Here is a 17,650-nt window from a genome sequence, read left to right as displayed (position 1 = left end):
GTAATGTGACTGCCCTCAGTAGGTTAATTTTATTTCAGATTTTATGGAAAAATATGAGTTAACATCCCCTTAAAACATGCCCTTTATTTCACACTGAGAAACATCTGAGTCCCAGTCCAAGAAAACGTCTCTTTACTCTGCACGTGAGCCCGCCTGAAACACTACGGATGTGGCAAGGTCAGAGGGACTTATTAAGAACTTTGACATTCCACGGAGCTGGCCCTGTTCACTGTAATATGATTTGTTATGCAATTCTAGAGCTCTGTGAAACATATAGTATCAACTATCAGCTAATAACTTGTGATCATGATATGTGAGACGTTTTATACAACCCGCCACATGGGGTTTTGTCTGCTTCTTGCATAAATAATCAGCAAAACCATGTAAAACTAAAAGTTAGAATCTTTTTGTGCCCATAGATTCCACATTAAAACCCAGGATGAGATGGTTTTGTTAAACGCAGGAGAGGCGTCAGCGTGTGGATGTTACTGAATTGTACAAACAGCAACTTTAATTTGACTCCTCGTTTTGTTTTGTTTTTCCCAACAGATGTTAATTCATTCCAGCAGACATCAAAATGGATCGAGGATGTGAGAACAGAGAGAGGAAGTGATGTCATCATTTTGCTGGTTGGCAATAAAACAGACCTGTCCGATAAGAGGTATGTAGTTACAGCTGGACCTGCGTTTTAAAACAGTTCTTGTTACTAGGCATGTCCCAAAACCAGAAATGTGACAGTCTGTTCCAATACCAGTGAAATTCCAAGATGGCAGCTAACAGCTTATGTAAAGTAGCCCGACATTTTGGAGCCCTGGGCCTTTATTTTTATGTCTTGACACCATGGCAACCTTGACGTACAAAGTGTCAGTCTGTAGGAACATTGAGTGGAGCACAATACCTGGAGACCCTGGTGAACCCGTCAGCCTGACTTTGATTAGACTCGTAGCGGCGCGCTTAATTACTCTGTATATTAAAAAGACAGACTGATTATCAAGAGAGCAAGAACTTCTTAATACTTTACCATATTAATTTAATATTAACACCACCTCTATATTATAAAATAAATGAAAGTTTGCTACATTATATATGACATATCTAAATGAATAACTCATTAGCATAACTGATGTGCTGAGTGTTGTCATAGTAATTCATGTGGAACATTAAGCACCTGCTCTTATGACTCTAAAATGAGAGCATTATTGCCTGCTTGTGGAAATTACTCACAGACCTAGACCTTGGTGAAATATGTATGTACGAGTTAGTGAGGAAAGGTGAGAAAATGGTGATGAAACATGATGTCCTATAAAGCTGAAAAGGAAATTAATTTGTGTAGGGAATGCTAAAAAACGGGATGAAATGAGATAACATAAAACAGAAAAATATAGTAGTGGGAAATAAAAGTAGAATTTAAGCATATGACAAATTGTGTGCGTGGGTGCAGTAACTATGCTATGCTACTGCAAAGCGGAACAACCTATGCTTTACTTTATTCAGTTATTAAACGTGTCGCAGCTCCAAACTGCACCATTTGGGTTAACAGAAATACACTCAAACAGTTTGAACAGTCCTCGAGACATGTTATCTTGTACAAATAAACTCAAAGTGAACAATTATTTTTGCACACTATTTTCAGAACATTTCTTACAAATGATCCTAATGCAAAGTGGTGGGGACATTTCCCCAGCCTCAACCAGTATAAATGGCTCAGTCCTTGCTTGAAAGAACACATATGTAAAGTAAAATATGATACTGACAAAGCTTCATTCCAAATGTTGCTTTTTCCATGTAAAAGTCCTTTTTTAAAATCCTTCAAGAAGTAGGGAAAATGAAGCTGAACTACTTAAGCTGTATCTGTTACTGTAACTAGTAATAGTGTTTGTATATTAACTGATCATTAAATCTTCGCTATTGTTTTTTATTTGATGCCATCTCGACTGTAACGTAGCCTGAAGGGACGATTGAGTGAGATTCATCTCTTCTGTGTTTGTCTGGGAGGAGAGACGGAGACATACTGGATATCTGATCCATTCAACCTGCAGTCGTCTGGTTAACACTTGCAATGAGTTTTTGTCCGAAAAAAACACTTACGCATGTTAGAACACATGCTTTAGGCTAGTGTTCCCATTAGCTTGTAATTACGGACTTTGAACGGAAATCTGGTAAAGTCCGACACGTTTAAATCTCTCCGGTTATAATGTCCCGTGAAAATATTTCCCACTAAGCACAGTGTAAAGTGTTGTGGGGACAGCGCTCCGGGGTTATAGAGGCTTCCATTTCTCAATATCCTGCGGGATCCCCATCTCCAGGGTGCTGGCAGAGAGAGGGCTCTCTACAGAACAGAAGTAAGGCAGCACTTGATTTCAAGTTGGCACACCTTCATTGAAATATTATGAGCAATAAAGGACTACACATGTTTTAGTTAGTTGGCAAATATTTTTTTATTTTATATGATGTAAGCCTAAAGCTTAGAGAAATGTGTTTGTGTTAATAGTTACAGCGTAGGCTTTTGTAATATTTATTTATTGTTATTTATTTATTTTTTGTCACAGTTATATTGACTGGACTGGTTTATTTAAAAATAGCCTACATTTTCATGAAACATAACACTACATTCCCTGATGAGGTCTTCTTAACAATACATACGAAGGCTGTATTGTCTGGAACATTCAAATCTTCCCAGACACGCTGACCGGCACCAATGTTTTTTAGCTCACAATATCCATGAAGAGATCTCTTTCACTGTCAGCATGTTTCTGAGAGGATTCCTGAGGTCCAGTAATCTATACTCTCCTGTTCTCTGGTTTTTTTTCTCAAGTTTTCCGGTCTATTTCTTTTGCTGAACAGCTGACCATCTCCTCTATGGCCGGGCTCTTAGTGTCACTTTAAGACAGCAGTTGGATAACATGGTGATGATGTGGTAGCATGCTGAGTGTCCTTTACGATAGACTCAGACCACTTCCTGTTACTCAGATTTTAAAAAGTGTTCAGGAGAGCATGTTCACGAATAGTGTTTCCTCATGGAGTAACCACGCATAAATGATGCACCAAATGAATTGCTGTTTTCAGCAGTATGTGCCCATTCATCAATAATAACATTAACAACATCAACATGCAGAAAGAGTTCCCATCAGCACACTTGTGTCTTAAACTGGATGTGTAACTGACTGCAGGTGGAGCAGGGAGACTGCTGGTGATGTGTCTCTCTGGACCTGTCAATAACACATGGCTGCCATAACAACAGAGATGTTGAAATTCACATTGTGTCGGTACAGTAAGAAAGGGCAGATAAAAGGTGTCCCATCTGTTTCCACAATGAACTTAGAAGTATATTTAAGATGTCAAATTGACACTGACCAATGATCAAGATAGTCGCCAGTCATAATACAAACATTAAGAGAAGAACATGAAGAAGACGAGAATAGAATACAGGCAATTTAACACATTTCAACCAGGGCAAGGTTATTTTAGTTAGGTTTTGTTTTTACATGTTATGCTGGGGGGGGGGTCTGTGTGCATGTGTCTGAGGACTAAAGAGGAGGTCTATAGGGAAGAAAATACATAAAAAATACAAAAAATGTGTAAATGTACACTGATACTCACATGCTAGTAATACTAATAATCCTACCTTTGTATTTTAAATGTACAGATATTTATAGTAAATGTATCTAAACTGCAATATAGTTGGCCCTAATGAAAACTTGAAGGAGTTTAAACTACTGCATGTTGTATGGTAAAGAAGTAAAAGCTTTTAACTGCATAAACATTACCTCAGCACTACTAATCTGCCTCTTTTAGAGATGATCCTTGTTGACCTTTTTGATTTTTTATGGGATGACATCATAAAATAGGTTGTTCCATAGCTTTGTACAAAAACGATGGTGGAATAAAATAAAAGGCGCTTGATACACCCCTATCTGCTCAAGATTTGGATCCACTATGTGAGAAAGAGTACTCGTCCATTGCATGTCAGTGTCTCAGGAAATGACTCGCCACATTGTCTGACAGCCCTGAGAATAATGTGACTGACTTTGAGAAATGAGATGGAAGCCATCAAGTCTCTGAATATGATGATGAGATAAAGCTTGGCGGGGAGACCAGGTTCTAGCTGTGTGTCGCCGGACCTTTAAAACTATCATCAGAAGTCAATGATGCAATTTTCCCTTTATCAACACTGAAACACGTTACCCTACTGTAGACTCTGTGTGTGTGTGTGTGTGTGTGTGTGTGTGTGTGTGTGTGTGTGTGTGTGTGTGTGTGTGTGTGTGTGTGTGTGTGTGTGTGTGTGTGTGTGTGTGTGTGTGTGTGTGTGTGTGTGTGTGTGTGTGTGTGTGTGTGTGTTCCATGATTATCGTTCATTGATTATCAGTAGTTGCAGAGGAGTGGGATGGGATACGCTCTCTCTTAGTTTGTTGTTTGTTTATTCCTGCTGGTGGAGAGCCGCACATTGCGCAGTACCTGGAAGAGTTGAAGCGTGCTCAGTGTAGGTGCTGCAGAGCCCCCAGAGGGCTGCAGAAGGGAAACCTGGTTCATCAGGGAGTGTTTTCAGAGTTCATTTTCTTTACTACTGCTACAAAGCTTGTGTGAAGCTTACAGTTGCAGTTCAAAATGTAGGTAAAAATCCTGCTGAACCACGGCAACAGTAGCATAAATTGGAAATTGTATTTTTTGGCTACTTGGCAAATGTAAGTAATACGAAGCAGTAAAGTCAGAGGCCCAAAATATGAATGCTAAAAACTTTGTTGTGATGAGGAAAAAAAAGGATGACTATAAATGAATAATTAAGCAATTCCTTGTACCAAAGTAATATTAAATATAAATGCCGGCGTTAATTCATTGATCAAATGTGTCACAAATTGGTATTTGTGTTTTAATGTGCTTGGTCTGTATTAAACATGACATATGTATTAAATGTACTTTCCTACTTATTTATTTTTGATTGTCCCATTAAAATGTGTGAACTGTTGGCCTTGGGTTGACACCAGAGTACATAGACCAAAAATCCATGCCTCGCCCCCCTCGGCAGGCTCCCTACAGACACGGTAGTATTTGGTCAAACTTGGAAGATAAAGATGACTTTTGATAACATCTAATAGAATGAGAGTTTACACTGCAAATACATTTAAAAAGGAAGCTTTAAGATTCAGTAGATATTTTGTGTAGTGCTGGAGTTTATAATGACCATGGGTAGGAATGGTAGCCTCCATTATTTACTGTTGAGCAGTTTGTTATCAAGTCTGGGCTGCATGAATATTGCAGCAGTCTCATATTGTGCATCCATTATGAAACTTTTCTTGCCACTGCCTGTCTGATGATCTATAAGCTCGGTGTTGTTTGGATTTGAACTCAGACGCATGCATCCAGAAATAGCCACACCAGCAGCAGGGGGACAACTCTAGAGGTGTGTTCTTATGTAAATACATCTCCAGTGCAGTGTTTCAGTTCTCGAAAATGTATTGTTGGGTACGTACACTGCTAAGATTTCCTTTGTGTGGAGAGGGGTGTACTGGTTACGTCATGGTTTCCTGGCAGAGCCGAGGAAGGGCTGTAACAGCTGCTGTGCATGCTGCCGAGTCAGCAGCCCTGATCTGTGTGTTGGTGTTAACGGACACCTGACACACTCTCTGTTTCACAGCCAAACAATTGCTGCCACATTCATTATAATGTAATGCAAATTGCTTGTTATTAATTTCTCACAGGACAATCTAATTAATCATTCTCAGTCACTAAGAGCTAATTAAGTCTGGTGGATCCTCACCGGCCTAGAATAATTACCGGAGCTTCCGCTGCAGAGGCTGTTTCATAGAGAGTCTACTCGTCTCAGTTGAATGATGCTGTGAGGAAAGCAGCCTCTATGTTTGTGCCCACAGTATTTATTGTTGTTTATTCTAATGCAGGATTCTGCATAGTTCTGATGATGGTTCCCCTCTCTTTACAGGCAAATCACAATTGAAGAAGGTGAACAGAGGGCTAAAGAGCTGAGCGTCATGTTCATAGAGACCAGCGCCAAGACAGGTTACAATGTCAAACAGGTGAGTTCAGAGGAAGATCAATCAGCTGATTTATGTTCAAGGTCTCCTATTATGCTATATTTGAACAATATTTTGTATGGCCATATCTATACAACAAAAACCAAACAGATCCCCCATTGTAGCATGCGTCATCCCCCTCTATTTCAGCCCTGTTCCTGAAGTGCTGATTCAGTGTGACTGTAGCTTTAAATGAACTAGCTGCTGCTGACCACGCCCCTTTGGAGTGTCATGATCTCTCTGAAGAGAGTTTTCTACCGGGAGAAGCTCAGCTAAACGCTGCCTTGATTAAACGCCATATAATGTTCCAAACCACATCCAGCATGATTTCTGAAACACGTATATATATATTATATGTATTATATACAACAACTCTAAGTCAACTCCTGCAGACATCCTGCTGAACACACAGACACACAGAGGTGCTGCAGAGGGGATTCAGCTCGCCACTGTCTATGGGGGATGATAGGTTGAGACGTGTCACATGGGCGGGAGGTTGCCAGGAGTTCAATGTAAAGCCAGCCCACATTTCGGTTATGACGCCAGCTCGTTTGTACCCCCGTATTTAGAGATGTGGGTAAGGAGGAAAAGAGAGAGGGTTGTATTTTCTGACACTTTGTGAGTCTCCTTACACACCGGGGACACATTTGTGTATAAAAGACAGCAAAAAGTGCATTTTACACAACAGTGGACCTTTAAGTCTTTAAAAAGGAATTCCAGTGTAGTGAGGTTTGTGTCCCAAAATTACATATTGCTGACAGTAAGCCTCTAAATTGTTTCAGAATGGTTGAACACCTCTCTGATGTTGGATCATGGTCAGGCTGCGTCCAGGAATGAATATCATTTCACCACAATCCATGGTTCACACAGAAGTCTGTGGAGTGATGATCTGCTGCTATTCTTTCTCTCTTCAGCAGAATAGAGGCTTCAGTTGTAGTCGCAGGCTTTACATGCATCCTCATTTATTTTCTAATTCTGTTTCTATTGCACTTCGTTACATTACTATTTTTTCAATACACCAACTCTTACAAATCAGCAAACTGTGACATTTTTTAAATATTTGCAGATCCGTTAACAGCTGTTGTTTCCTCAGGGTTTCCTTTATGCACAGAGACGCGTGCAAATGGTGTGCATCCATGTGTAAATACACAGGATACAAATAAGACGGTGACCCACTTATCAAAGCATTGCTCCATATCAGTTTCAGTGGTCAAAATCTCCCCATGATACCTCTTAGGGTTGCTTGTTTTTCATACAATGCCATACTGATGGAAGTGTAGCTGTATTTATTCTACTGCATGCCTCTCACAAAGGCTGCATGCATTCCTTTGAGTGACATTTAAGATGCATATACAAAACAAAGCACAGATTGCTTCAACAACCGTGATCTGTCTACAAACAGATGTTTGTTGTCAGAAACAACAACTGTTTGTTAATTGTTCATGTTAATGAATAAGTGAGCTGAAGGGAAGCTGTATTGTGTCTGTCAGTGATGGTGTGGCAGGCGCTCTCTCAGACAGAGGAAGCTATTCTTCTCCTCAGACTGTGGACTAACAGCAGTATGCCAGGATGGAGCACGGTGATGTGAAAGGTTGCAGCGCTGCCTCAGGAGGCTGCAGTAAAAGCACTGTTTGACTGAGTCATCACTATCCACTAAGATGTTGTGTCAGCAAACTTCAGTTTTTGAACATCAATCTCTCATGAGAACTGTTGGGTTATGTAAGAGGACTACTTACTGTCTGTTGCCGAACTAAAAGCAAACATGACTATTTTGTTGTGGTTAGCCACACTAGATGAATTCAGAAATGTTTTTCTGGTATCATTTTAAAATGAATTCTCTCTTTTAGGAAGTGTTTCTTTGATCCTCATTATTTACAAATACTTTCGCATTACCTCCCAAAAGAGTAAATGGACAGTGAACAGTTTGGTCCATCTAAAACTACCAAATGTATTCAAAAAATGTATTTAATGTAAAGCAAGTATCTAAATAATCTTATTAACAAGTGTATATTTTCATCAATAGATACGTATTAAATGGATGCCTGGAAATGTGAAAAAATCTTCCATCGTTATTATTCTATTATTCCCTTTCTAAATGAAATGAGAGTTGTAATCAGTGTTCATGTTGTGTGTCACAGGTTTGGTCAAAGTGTCTTGTCTCTGTTTCTCTCCCCAGCTTTTTCGGCGCGTGGCAGCTGCTCTTCCGGGAATGGAAAGTATGCAAGAAACAAGCAAAGAAGGGAGTATCCTTTGACCCATATCATAAAAAATATTCCTTTTCATGAAAGTTATTTCAATAATAATGTGTGGGCCAGCTGAGGTCGGAGGAAATGTGTTCTCATTTTTACTTGAAGTGGTACTAGTATCATTAACTGCCGTCTTCTAAATGAAAGGAGTTCCAGAAGTAATCAGCTACCTCTCCAATTAAATGTGTTTTAGCATGACACTAATGCCAACTGTGTTTCAGCACCGGTTCCTAACAAGTGCAGGAAGTGGGGGCTGGTCAGAGAGTAGGCGCCTGCTTTTTCTGCTGGCTGGATGGGTTTGCTCGTTTAAACCCTGATAGTCCTGCCATCAGCCTGCTGTCACAGCTCCACCTGCTGCTCCACAGCCCCTACACGCTTTATCTCTAATAAAACACTATTTTAACATTATATTCTTGACAGGTAGCATTTAAATATAAATGCTAAATCATTTTAGAAATGTGTCAGTCGTTGAGAGCATCTTAGATGGTTTTCTGCTCTTGTGAATTGTTAACACACACAGCGCAGGATGTTTTGATTACTGAAAACAAGTGACTGATTAAAGAGACAGTTGCAACAGCTGAGGCAGATTTATCAGTAGTTTCCATCAGTAACTAAAGAGAGACATCAAGCTGGCTCCTCTCTAGTGTTACAATAAGGCAACCCACACTTAAGACAATCTGCAGAGGCATTTAATGCAGGAACTGTAATCTGATTAGTTTGATTCACAAAGAAACACGTTTTGATTGAAACCACCTACAGTTCTGTATTTACTTTAATCTAAACAATGTAGTTTGTTCAAGACTAATTAATTGCGTGTGCGACCGAGCAGCTTTACATTATCACCTTCCTTTTATTTAAGATTTCTCTTTTAAAGAGACTAAAGAATAACAAACAAAATGACCTACTGTAAAGGTGACAACCAACAGAGACCATAAATACTGTTAGTCCTTTATCACCGCCCAATGTTTTAACAACACGGGTTACGATAGTGATTTATTTACTCCTTTTATTAAGTTATATAAAGAGTTTCAAACATGGCACAAAGCCAACCACCTACAAAATGAACTGTGACAGTAAAATATTTAATTCAGAGCAGCAACAAAAAAACTAATGATGTTAATATTTTAAGAATGCCTCGTTGACAGAGAGGAGACAGTAGATTCCTCCACGTTGAAATCCCATTATGAAGAGATGTTGTAATGGCCAGTATTAACGGGTGGAATGATTACAGAAAACCATAATGACCTTATGGGCAGCTGACGACAATTGAAAAGAATGTGCACCTATCCTTTAAAGGAACCCATTTTTACTTTTCTATTGACAAAGTTTGATCTGGAGGCTGACATAAAACCAATCAGAGAGAAAGCATGGATAGATAAATCCTGTCACCTGTGAGTTGAGGAGACTCTGATGTGAATATCTTTAAGATACCTTTACATATCGTTTCATGAATAGGCTTTTATCCCTGATAATTATTATTTGCTACAAGAAAAAGGCCTATAGACATTTGTCTTTACAGTAATTCAACAGCATTTCATGTTGCAGTTTCTCCTCTGACAGCATTAGTCCTTCATATCCTCAACACACAAAGTAGGCTGCGGTCTCTATGGTAACTGGGGGTGAATTATAAAATTGCTCTTGATTTTATCATGTACATATATCACTGTCAGCAGTACAGCCGAATGGCCAGCATTGCAGCATGAATCTGCTGTAACATAAACATAAATCAGTTGCTGACCCCGCCGAAGTGAAGGAATGCCTACATATGTTTCCCTGTGCATTAATAATCCAGCCTTTGCAAACTGCAAGGGCTCTCTAATAACCTCTGTAACCTCAGCCCTCTGGACTGAGGACATTAGCCCTCTGCTCTTTATTGCAGACATATTTCCTGGGTATAGTGCATCACTCACATTTAGCCAATTACCTTTTATCTTTCTTCCTGTTTTTTATCTCTGTCTTTAATGAGGCATAATAGATGTGTTTGTGAGCTGTGTGAGGTGTGTGATGGATGGCAGCTGATGACAGTTCCTCAGCAGCTCCGTGCCTCCGCCGTCATTGTGTCTTAATGGAGCAGCTCCTCTGTTGTTATTGTGAATCGTATTGGTTTTACAGGGAGAAGGGCACACATAGGGTGGTTCAGGAACATGGATGTTATACTGCCAGGATGTGCCTGCTTTATTACCTGCACTTTTAATAAGCATGGTGCACTGTATTTGACATTCTTTATATCAAGCGTTGGTTTATGGACTTTAGTGGAGAAGCATTTGAAAGGACCAACTGAAATTAAAAGTGCCAGATGAATTGTTTTATTTTATTGTTTCTTTATTTTATCTGGATCAAAGGCTCCCTGCTAGTACCTTACCATTTGTAAATTGCTTTATCCCCTAATGTTACAAAGCCACCAAGATGTATGCCGCATCGCTAAAATACATCTAGCCGGTTGTTCCAGTGTAAAGGTTTTGAAGCTGGTTTGATATTATGGTATATAACACTGGACTCAGCCGTCAATTGCAAACTGCCAGACACAAGGTTGTCTTTTAGTCTGGTTCAGCTAGTTTTTATAAAAGTAAACTGCTTTAAGCTGGTGCATTGGACCTGACCAGCAGAAGGCTTCACTGTACTAGCTGGACAGGCCTAAGGTTTTAAACTTTCAGAAAACTAGTGGGGTGCCCCAGCTTTACATCCTTCCTGGCTTGTACAAAAGAAACTGATATTTTTACACCTTTTCTTTGTACCTTTACAACATTTACGTATTGTTGGCTAAAGCTAACACTGTCATAAAAAACAAGTTAGTATCATGGATATCATTAGCTGGAGTCAAGGCTAGATAGCCAACTTACATATCCACTCAGAGAAGAGACAAGCTTGGGTTAGCCAGCTAGCTTTAGCTACTGAAGTAGTTTGAAAAAAGATAGGCCGTAGGTGTCTGGATGGATGAGCTAGTATTCATGTTTTTGGGCTACATATTGTTAGCGCTGTAGGGTAGCTAAAGAGGGGCTAGGCACTCATGAATTTGCATTGAAGCCACTTTCTTTGGACTTCTGGATTTTGGAATCCTTTACATAGAAGTCTGTCCACGTGCTGTCATAGGCAACTGAGACATTTGGGGAAGGTCTCAGTTTTTAATGTTTATAAAGTTGTTCACTAATCAGCAATACTAAGCAATTAAAACAAGTTGTTTTATTGGAACAATTACATAGAATAAAATGGAACATATTTTCTTTGGTTCCACATGAGTTTCTTTAGACAACAGGCACTATTTTGACTTTCAGTTGACAATGTACTCTGTGTTACATTTAATTGCCGATTTTAAATTGGGGACACACAGGTCACACTGATTTATGGTGGATGTCAGGGCCTATTGGGCACAACCTTCTGCTCTCTGCCTGAGAAATAATTTCCTACAGGGTCAATGGCTATTATCGCCGCTGCAGGTCTGCAGGGGGAGAGTAAAGAGAGAGCATGACCCAGATCAAGTGCTAGAGTCCTCATCGTTAATGAGAGAAAAGCAAAATGGCATCACACCAGGCACAGCAGAAAAGGCAGCAGAGGAAAATGTTATTTTGTTAATAAATTGTGTTTCACAAACTAACTACACATCAAGCCAGTTTTTATCAAAACTGTGACACATCTTTTTATTTATGTCGATACCACAGCTGTTACTGTGTTGAGTGGAGGGGAAGCAGTTAAGCTAAACAAAGAAAGACATCTGTTTTCAATCTGCTTTTAGAGGTAAGCTTTGATAAACTGACGGTACGCTGATCGTAGAGCATTAGCACTGACAGCAGGCAAACCAAATTAGCAATATAGGGCAGCATTTAGCCGTTTCACAGCACCTTGACACGACCCCTTTGTTAGTGGACTTGTTCCGCAGCCTTACCTTTAGCGTTTTGACTGTCACCATTTTGGTTCTTGGGAGCCAGAAGTGATGGATGGTGCTGAAAGGGATACGCTGTGCTCTGCCTCTATCCTGAATGACAGGTCACCGTGGTATGGACCTGTCAATCACAAGATAGCCAGCCCCTAAAGCATCTTTATTGTCTAATGTAATACAAAATAAACATCATGCTGTATTGTCAAAGACTTGAACATAGGGTTTGAGATCATTAACTCATTAGGAAGGTGTTTACTGAGGTAATAAATCACATAAAAAGTGGGGTCATTTTCTAATAGACCACGGGACTCCTGCTGGCTATTAGAGGAACTGCAGCTTGACATTGGCTTCACTTTTTGAGGTTTCCTCTGGCGGCCATTTTCAACAGACAATGCTCAGGAGATGCTTGTGCGCTTTAAGCTATTCATCTATTGCTTAAAAGTTATTATAGGATTTAACCAGCATACCAACTTATGCATAACCCTACACTATGAAACAAATACCGCTATAGTGTCAGGGTCTCACTGTTTAGCAGATGCTGTAGACTGTAACCTGCACAGACACCATCACACACACAGGTACCAGAGGTGTGAAATATTCAGAGCTGAATGCTTTCATTTGGTTTGGTAATGTTGCCTGCTGTGATTCCTCTATATTCCAGATGGGAACCAATCCAAATGGGAAGGCTGGGATATACGCTTGCATTCAAAGACTGTCCTTCAAATGTTACCACACCACATGAAACGCTGCCATAAAATATCACCCGCTGCAAAACACAGAGGATACAGCACCAGGCACCGTGGGAGGGGCATCTGAAAGCCACAGTGGGACTCTTTCCCCTTGGATACAATATGTGGGCCACAGTTTTTTAAAGGCCGGGCCCCCTCCTTATACATGCATGATGTTTACCAGAAAGATGAATAGTCAGTAAGAGCTTGCTGCTGTGTTGCCACATTTTCCCAGCCCTGACTGATGCTCCTTACAGCAGCCGGCCCTCTCTCACTGCACGATGTGAAGAACATGCAGAATTGGGGGGAAAAAAGAAAAATAATTCTACAGCTCATAAACACCCCATTGGGCATGAGCTAAAATTGTAGCACAGCTAAATCCATTTTTATATTATTACAAAGCTAACTAAAGGAGAGGACTTCCTGTTGAGCTACACTGGAATGACTTCCTGTCAGAGGTGCTGTATAAGGGTCGTAATGATTGTTGGTTGTTTTATCATTTTTAAGTAAATAAATTGTTGTATAATAATAATAAAGCACAAAGATCTTTACAATAAGAAAATAAACATAGAATTCAAAATGGTTAGAATGCACAATTTAGAAAATGTAAGATAATAAGAAAACACAATAAATATATCAAATAATACATCAAATTCAGTGAGGAAACATTGCATACAATTAAACTTACCTATAATAAAAGTGTTTTTTAAAATTATTATCATGTGTCGAAATTATATTTATTTATTGTTTGACATTTCATGTGCTGTAGGTATATGGCTGTGCAGTTGACGGCAAATGGAAGGCTTTCATGGGAAATATTACCATCTAGTGGTCAATAAGTGCTACTACAGTCTTCTATTAGGCAGTGGTGGAATATCATAGGAGACTCCATCATTTTCCTCCGCGTTTCCTCACTGAAAGCTTCCAGAGCACCTGGTCCATCAGTGCATGTCACTGAATAAGATAAATACTGATGTTTTCCAACGCTTCCTTAACACGCCCTCCAGTGATCGACATCAAGTTGGACAACCCTCAGGAGCCGCAGACTACTGAAGGCGGCTGCTCCTGTTAATGCTCAGCATCATCCTGGGATAAACACATCATTTACACCACATGCTTGTTATGTTGCTTCCTATTGGTTAATCTGCAGTTGACTTTTGCACGTTGTGAATCTGGCCTCCTCACCTGACTGTCAGTCACCGGTTGGAACTAGCAATATGTGAATTTGGTTTTAAAGTAGTGTAGCCTACTTTGTAAATGAAACTGCCAAAAAGTCCAAGAAAGTCCTGGTAAAAAAGACGAAGATGTAAAAAAATTCTCCCCAAGTTATTTTATGTGGATACTTTCTTTCTAAGTAGAAAAGGAAGTTTCCCCAGTTTCTGTTTTGTATTTTTGTATATTCAGGAATATCTCTCTGAAAAGGTTGCAAACAAAGCTCTTTTTGGGCTTGATAAGAGCAGATGGTTTTGGATGTATGTTTATGGATCCTACTCTTGTTACAGGCAAAAATAGAATTCCTCACAACATTATTACAGTGAATGTAGTGAAATGCTGTCCTTACCCCTGATCAATCTTCAAAAACACCAACTAAAATAATAATAATAAATAATACAAAAATAATCTTAGTGCACTTGAAGTCCGAAACCTTTTTATTTGATCTGAACGTGAAGTGGGCTTAAAGAACTGTTAGTCAAATACAAGCAGAAACTACAAAAGATTTCCTTAGGAGACCTATAAAACAATACGTCACCATTAACGTACAGTAAGAATGTATGTTATTTAGTTTAATAGTTATATGGTTATCTATTAAATTGAGCAATATGTCAACAGAGTCTGGAGAGTGGCCGGAAAGGCCTTCAGAGCAGTCTGTCCGACGGCTTCAGTCCTTCAGGACATGTTGCAACAGTAACTGGTCTTTTTGTCAATGGGTAGTCCTACACAGAGTCACTATTCCCCTGTATACTCTTAAGGATCTTTTTACTTACACAACCAGTTGTATCATTTAAGCCTCCTGCCCATAACCCCCGTGGGATCCATATGTGTGCAAACAGGAAGAGATCAGCAACATCTTGAGTATCTAATGCATGCCTAGTTTTTGAGCATAGGTACTGTCTACCAGTGAACACAATATGTACATTTACACCAGTGACTTAATGCACTCTGTGTTTTTGTTGATGAAACTCTCACAATGGATTCGTATACTTGACTTCAGAATATCTCTTTGTCGTGTGTGTGTGTGTGTGTGTGTGTGTGTGTGTGTGTGTGTGTGTGTGTGTGTGTGTGTGTGTGTGTGTGTGTGTGTGTGTGTGTGTGTGTGTGTGTGTGTGTGTGTGTGTGTGTGTGTGTGTGTGTGTGTGTGTGTGTAAATGTATGCAAATGTATGCTTTTGTTATAGGCAAAGTTAGAATGCACTTCTATAGGGCCACTGCCAAGTCGTGTCAATTGCCACATAACGGCATCATATTAGTAACCCCCCCCACAACAACATGCCGGGGCATTGGGTGGGCAGCGGTGGAGGATCACAGAGGAGCTGCAGACTGCTGCAGTGTGATCTAACACGCCTGCTAACATAACACATATAATCCAGTTCCATTCCTGACAGAAGACTGATTTGCACATGTAGACCTTTCAGGTGAATATGAAGCGCTGTAAAGCTTCAGAGTAAATATTCAGTCACAAGAGCTGTGTGAGTGACTCGTGTCCCACTAAGAGGCTTTCTTTGCTGCTTGTGTTTAAACTGACTAATGACGTTATGCAATGTGGTTTCATTCTGTTCTTTTGTTTCAGAGCAGGTATCATAAAATGCTGTTGCAGGAGTCAGCCGCTGTCGAGAACACTTGATTTGTCTTGTCTTTGAAGTGAAATCTTTCTGCACTGTTGAAGAACATGTTTTAGAGTTATAGTGGCGATGTAAGTCCTAGAAACATGGTAAAAAATAATCTTAATGTACAGAACAGTTGGAGTCCTGTGTTTTAGAGTAGACTCGTGAATTGTTCACACATTGCTGTCCGAAAAGGAAGCTCTGGTAAAAACTAGTGAACCTTTCTAACACACATAAAGAGCCAAATAATAATAATAAGAGACGGATCCAACATGGCTTCATTTCAACTTGTAATGGCTGAAAATGATAGTAATAATATAACCCTCTGTTGCTGCCTATTTATTATCTCAAACAGGAATGTACTGCTCTCATTACCCCCCACCCAGCCTTGGAAGAGAGCACTTTGAGAAATCACTCGATGGGGATTTATTTTTAAATCAGGACCAATGATCCATCAGTCCATTAGACGCTCCTTTGTATTTATATTCCTTAAAGAAGAGTCCCCCTTAGAGTCCCATTTCAGAATTCCCTGGAAATGGACCCAGTATAGCGACAGCTGTCTCTGCGTGTCGGGGGTGAGGATGGAGGTTCCCGGGGTGTGTGTGTGTGTTCCGCTCTCATTCACACTGTACAGAGATCTAGCATGTCTCTCCAAATGATTAATAAAGATGTCTTATTACCAAAGTGAGTCTTTTTGTTCCCCTGCACATTCTGTTCAACACACATCGGCTTCTACTAAAACACACCTTACTGTGTGTGTTTTTGTTTATTCCTGTTTGATTGACTTGTTTAAAAAGACACAAACTGTGCATATTTTGAGCAGTCCATACAATTAAGATAAATGACATTGGTAAGCTGTGAATAATTAACTCTTACGGTAATATCTACATTCTATAATCATATTGACAATTGTATAAAAGAAAGTTTAATGACAATATCAGCTTTGGACAGGAAAATAGGACAATAATAAATATAGATATATAAATATACGGCTCCGAGTTTGCAGAGACCACTCGACATGTTTCTTAAATCTCAATCTCCACATGGCAGCCATTCCGGTGTCTGTTGAATTCCAACACAGAGAAAAAATTGTCAGTAGTTTATAGAATACAATAAAACTTATTTTTTTATTTAACTCAAAGACATACCTATAAATAGTAAAACAACAGAAAATGATAAGGCTGAAGTGGTCTCTTGATTTTTTCCGTGGCTGTATTTATAAGGTCTGACAGTTTTCTCCTATTTTTTTAGGACTTGAAAAATACTGGTGAAGAAAATAAATGTTGAACAGAATATGTTGTGACGTTCCCCTCTTCTTCATCCGTGGAACAGGTGGGAGAGAAGGAGCGGCATCACTCTCAGTTTGATGTATTTCTCGTTTTAAGCTCAAGAGGCTGAAGAGCACTGCTCCCTCGTGTTGTAAACAGAACTCACAGCCAGAGGAAGACGGGTACATCACACACTATGTTTGCACCTTGTGTGAGCCGGAGGAAAACACGAGTGCTGTATGAGCTGTTCATCACACGACTCAGGGCCTCCTGTGGCCAAAGTTAGTATTACACCAACAATCACTTCTAACAACAAAAAAAAATCCTGGCTAAACCTTTTTGTTTTTAATTCATGAAAACACATTTAGAATAGACCTAAAAATAGATTTACAGAATTATGGTTTATCCTTTGCCTGATTTAAGAGACATATTTGCATGGCTTTATTTATGATAGGGTATTTTGTGGTTTTACTTAACATTTGTTTTGAAATAAATAGAAGAAAAAAAACATTTCAAAATTGACGGGTGGTGAGGTGCTACGTCAGACAAACCTAGGGAACCGCCGGTGAAGTTACCGGTAATTAAGCAATGGTTGTGACAGTGTTAATAAGTATTTGTACATGTTGTGGCGTGCATGGTTTCTGCTGTGAGACCACAACAATATGTTACCAGTGTCTGTCCGTGACT

The 17,650-nt window shown here is 39.6% G+C and overlaps 1 protein-coding gene across 2 annotated transcripts in view; it reads left to right on the top strand.

The window, feature by feature from the left end:
• rab6ba (RAB6B, member RAS oncogene family a) overlaps positions 1-16,363 on the top strand; it is a 67,892-nt gene extending 51,529 nt beyond the window's left edge. For both annotated transcript variants that reach the window (XM_063890993.1, XM_063890994.1), the window contains exons 5-8: positions 550-661; positions 5,936-6,029; positions 8,203-8,269; positions 13,882-16,363. In XM_063890993.1, coding sequence (XP_063747063.1) covers positions 550-661; positions 5,936-6,029; positions 8,203-8,269; positions 13,882-13,946 — 338 coding nt within the window. In that variant the 3' untranslated portion in view covers positions 13,947-16,363. The remainder of the gene's footprint in view (positions 1-549; positions 662-5,935; positions 6,030-8,202; positions 8,270-13,881) is intronic.
• The last annotated feature ends 1,287 nt before the right edge of the window (positions 16,364-17,650 follow it).

The sequence above is a fragment of the Eleginops maclovinus genome, chromosome 9, assembly GCF_036324505.1.
Source record: "Eleginops maclovinus isolate JMC-PN-2008 ecotype Puerto Natales chromosome 9, JC_Emac_rtc_rv5, whole genome shotgun sequence".
Lineage (NCBI taxonomy): Eukaryota > Metazoa > Chordata > Actinopteri > Perciformes > Eleginopidae > Eleginops > Eleginops maclovinus.
Note: the sequence above shows the minus strand (reverse complement) of the source record. Positions and strands in the feature narration are given on the sequence as shown.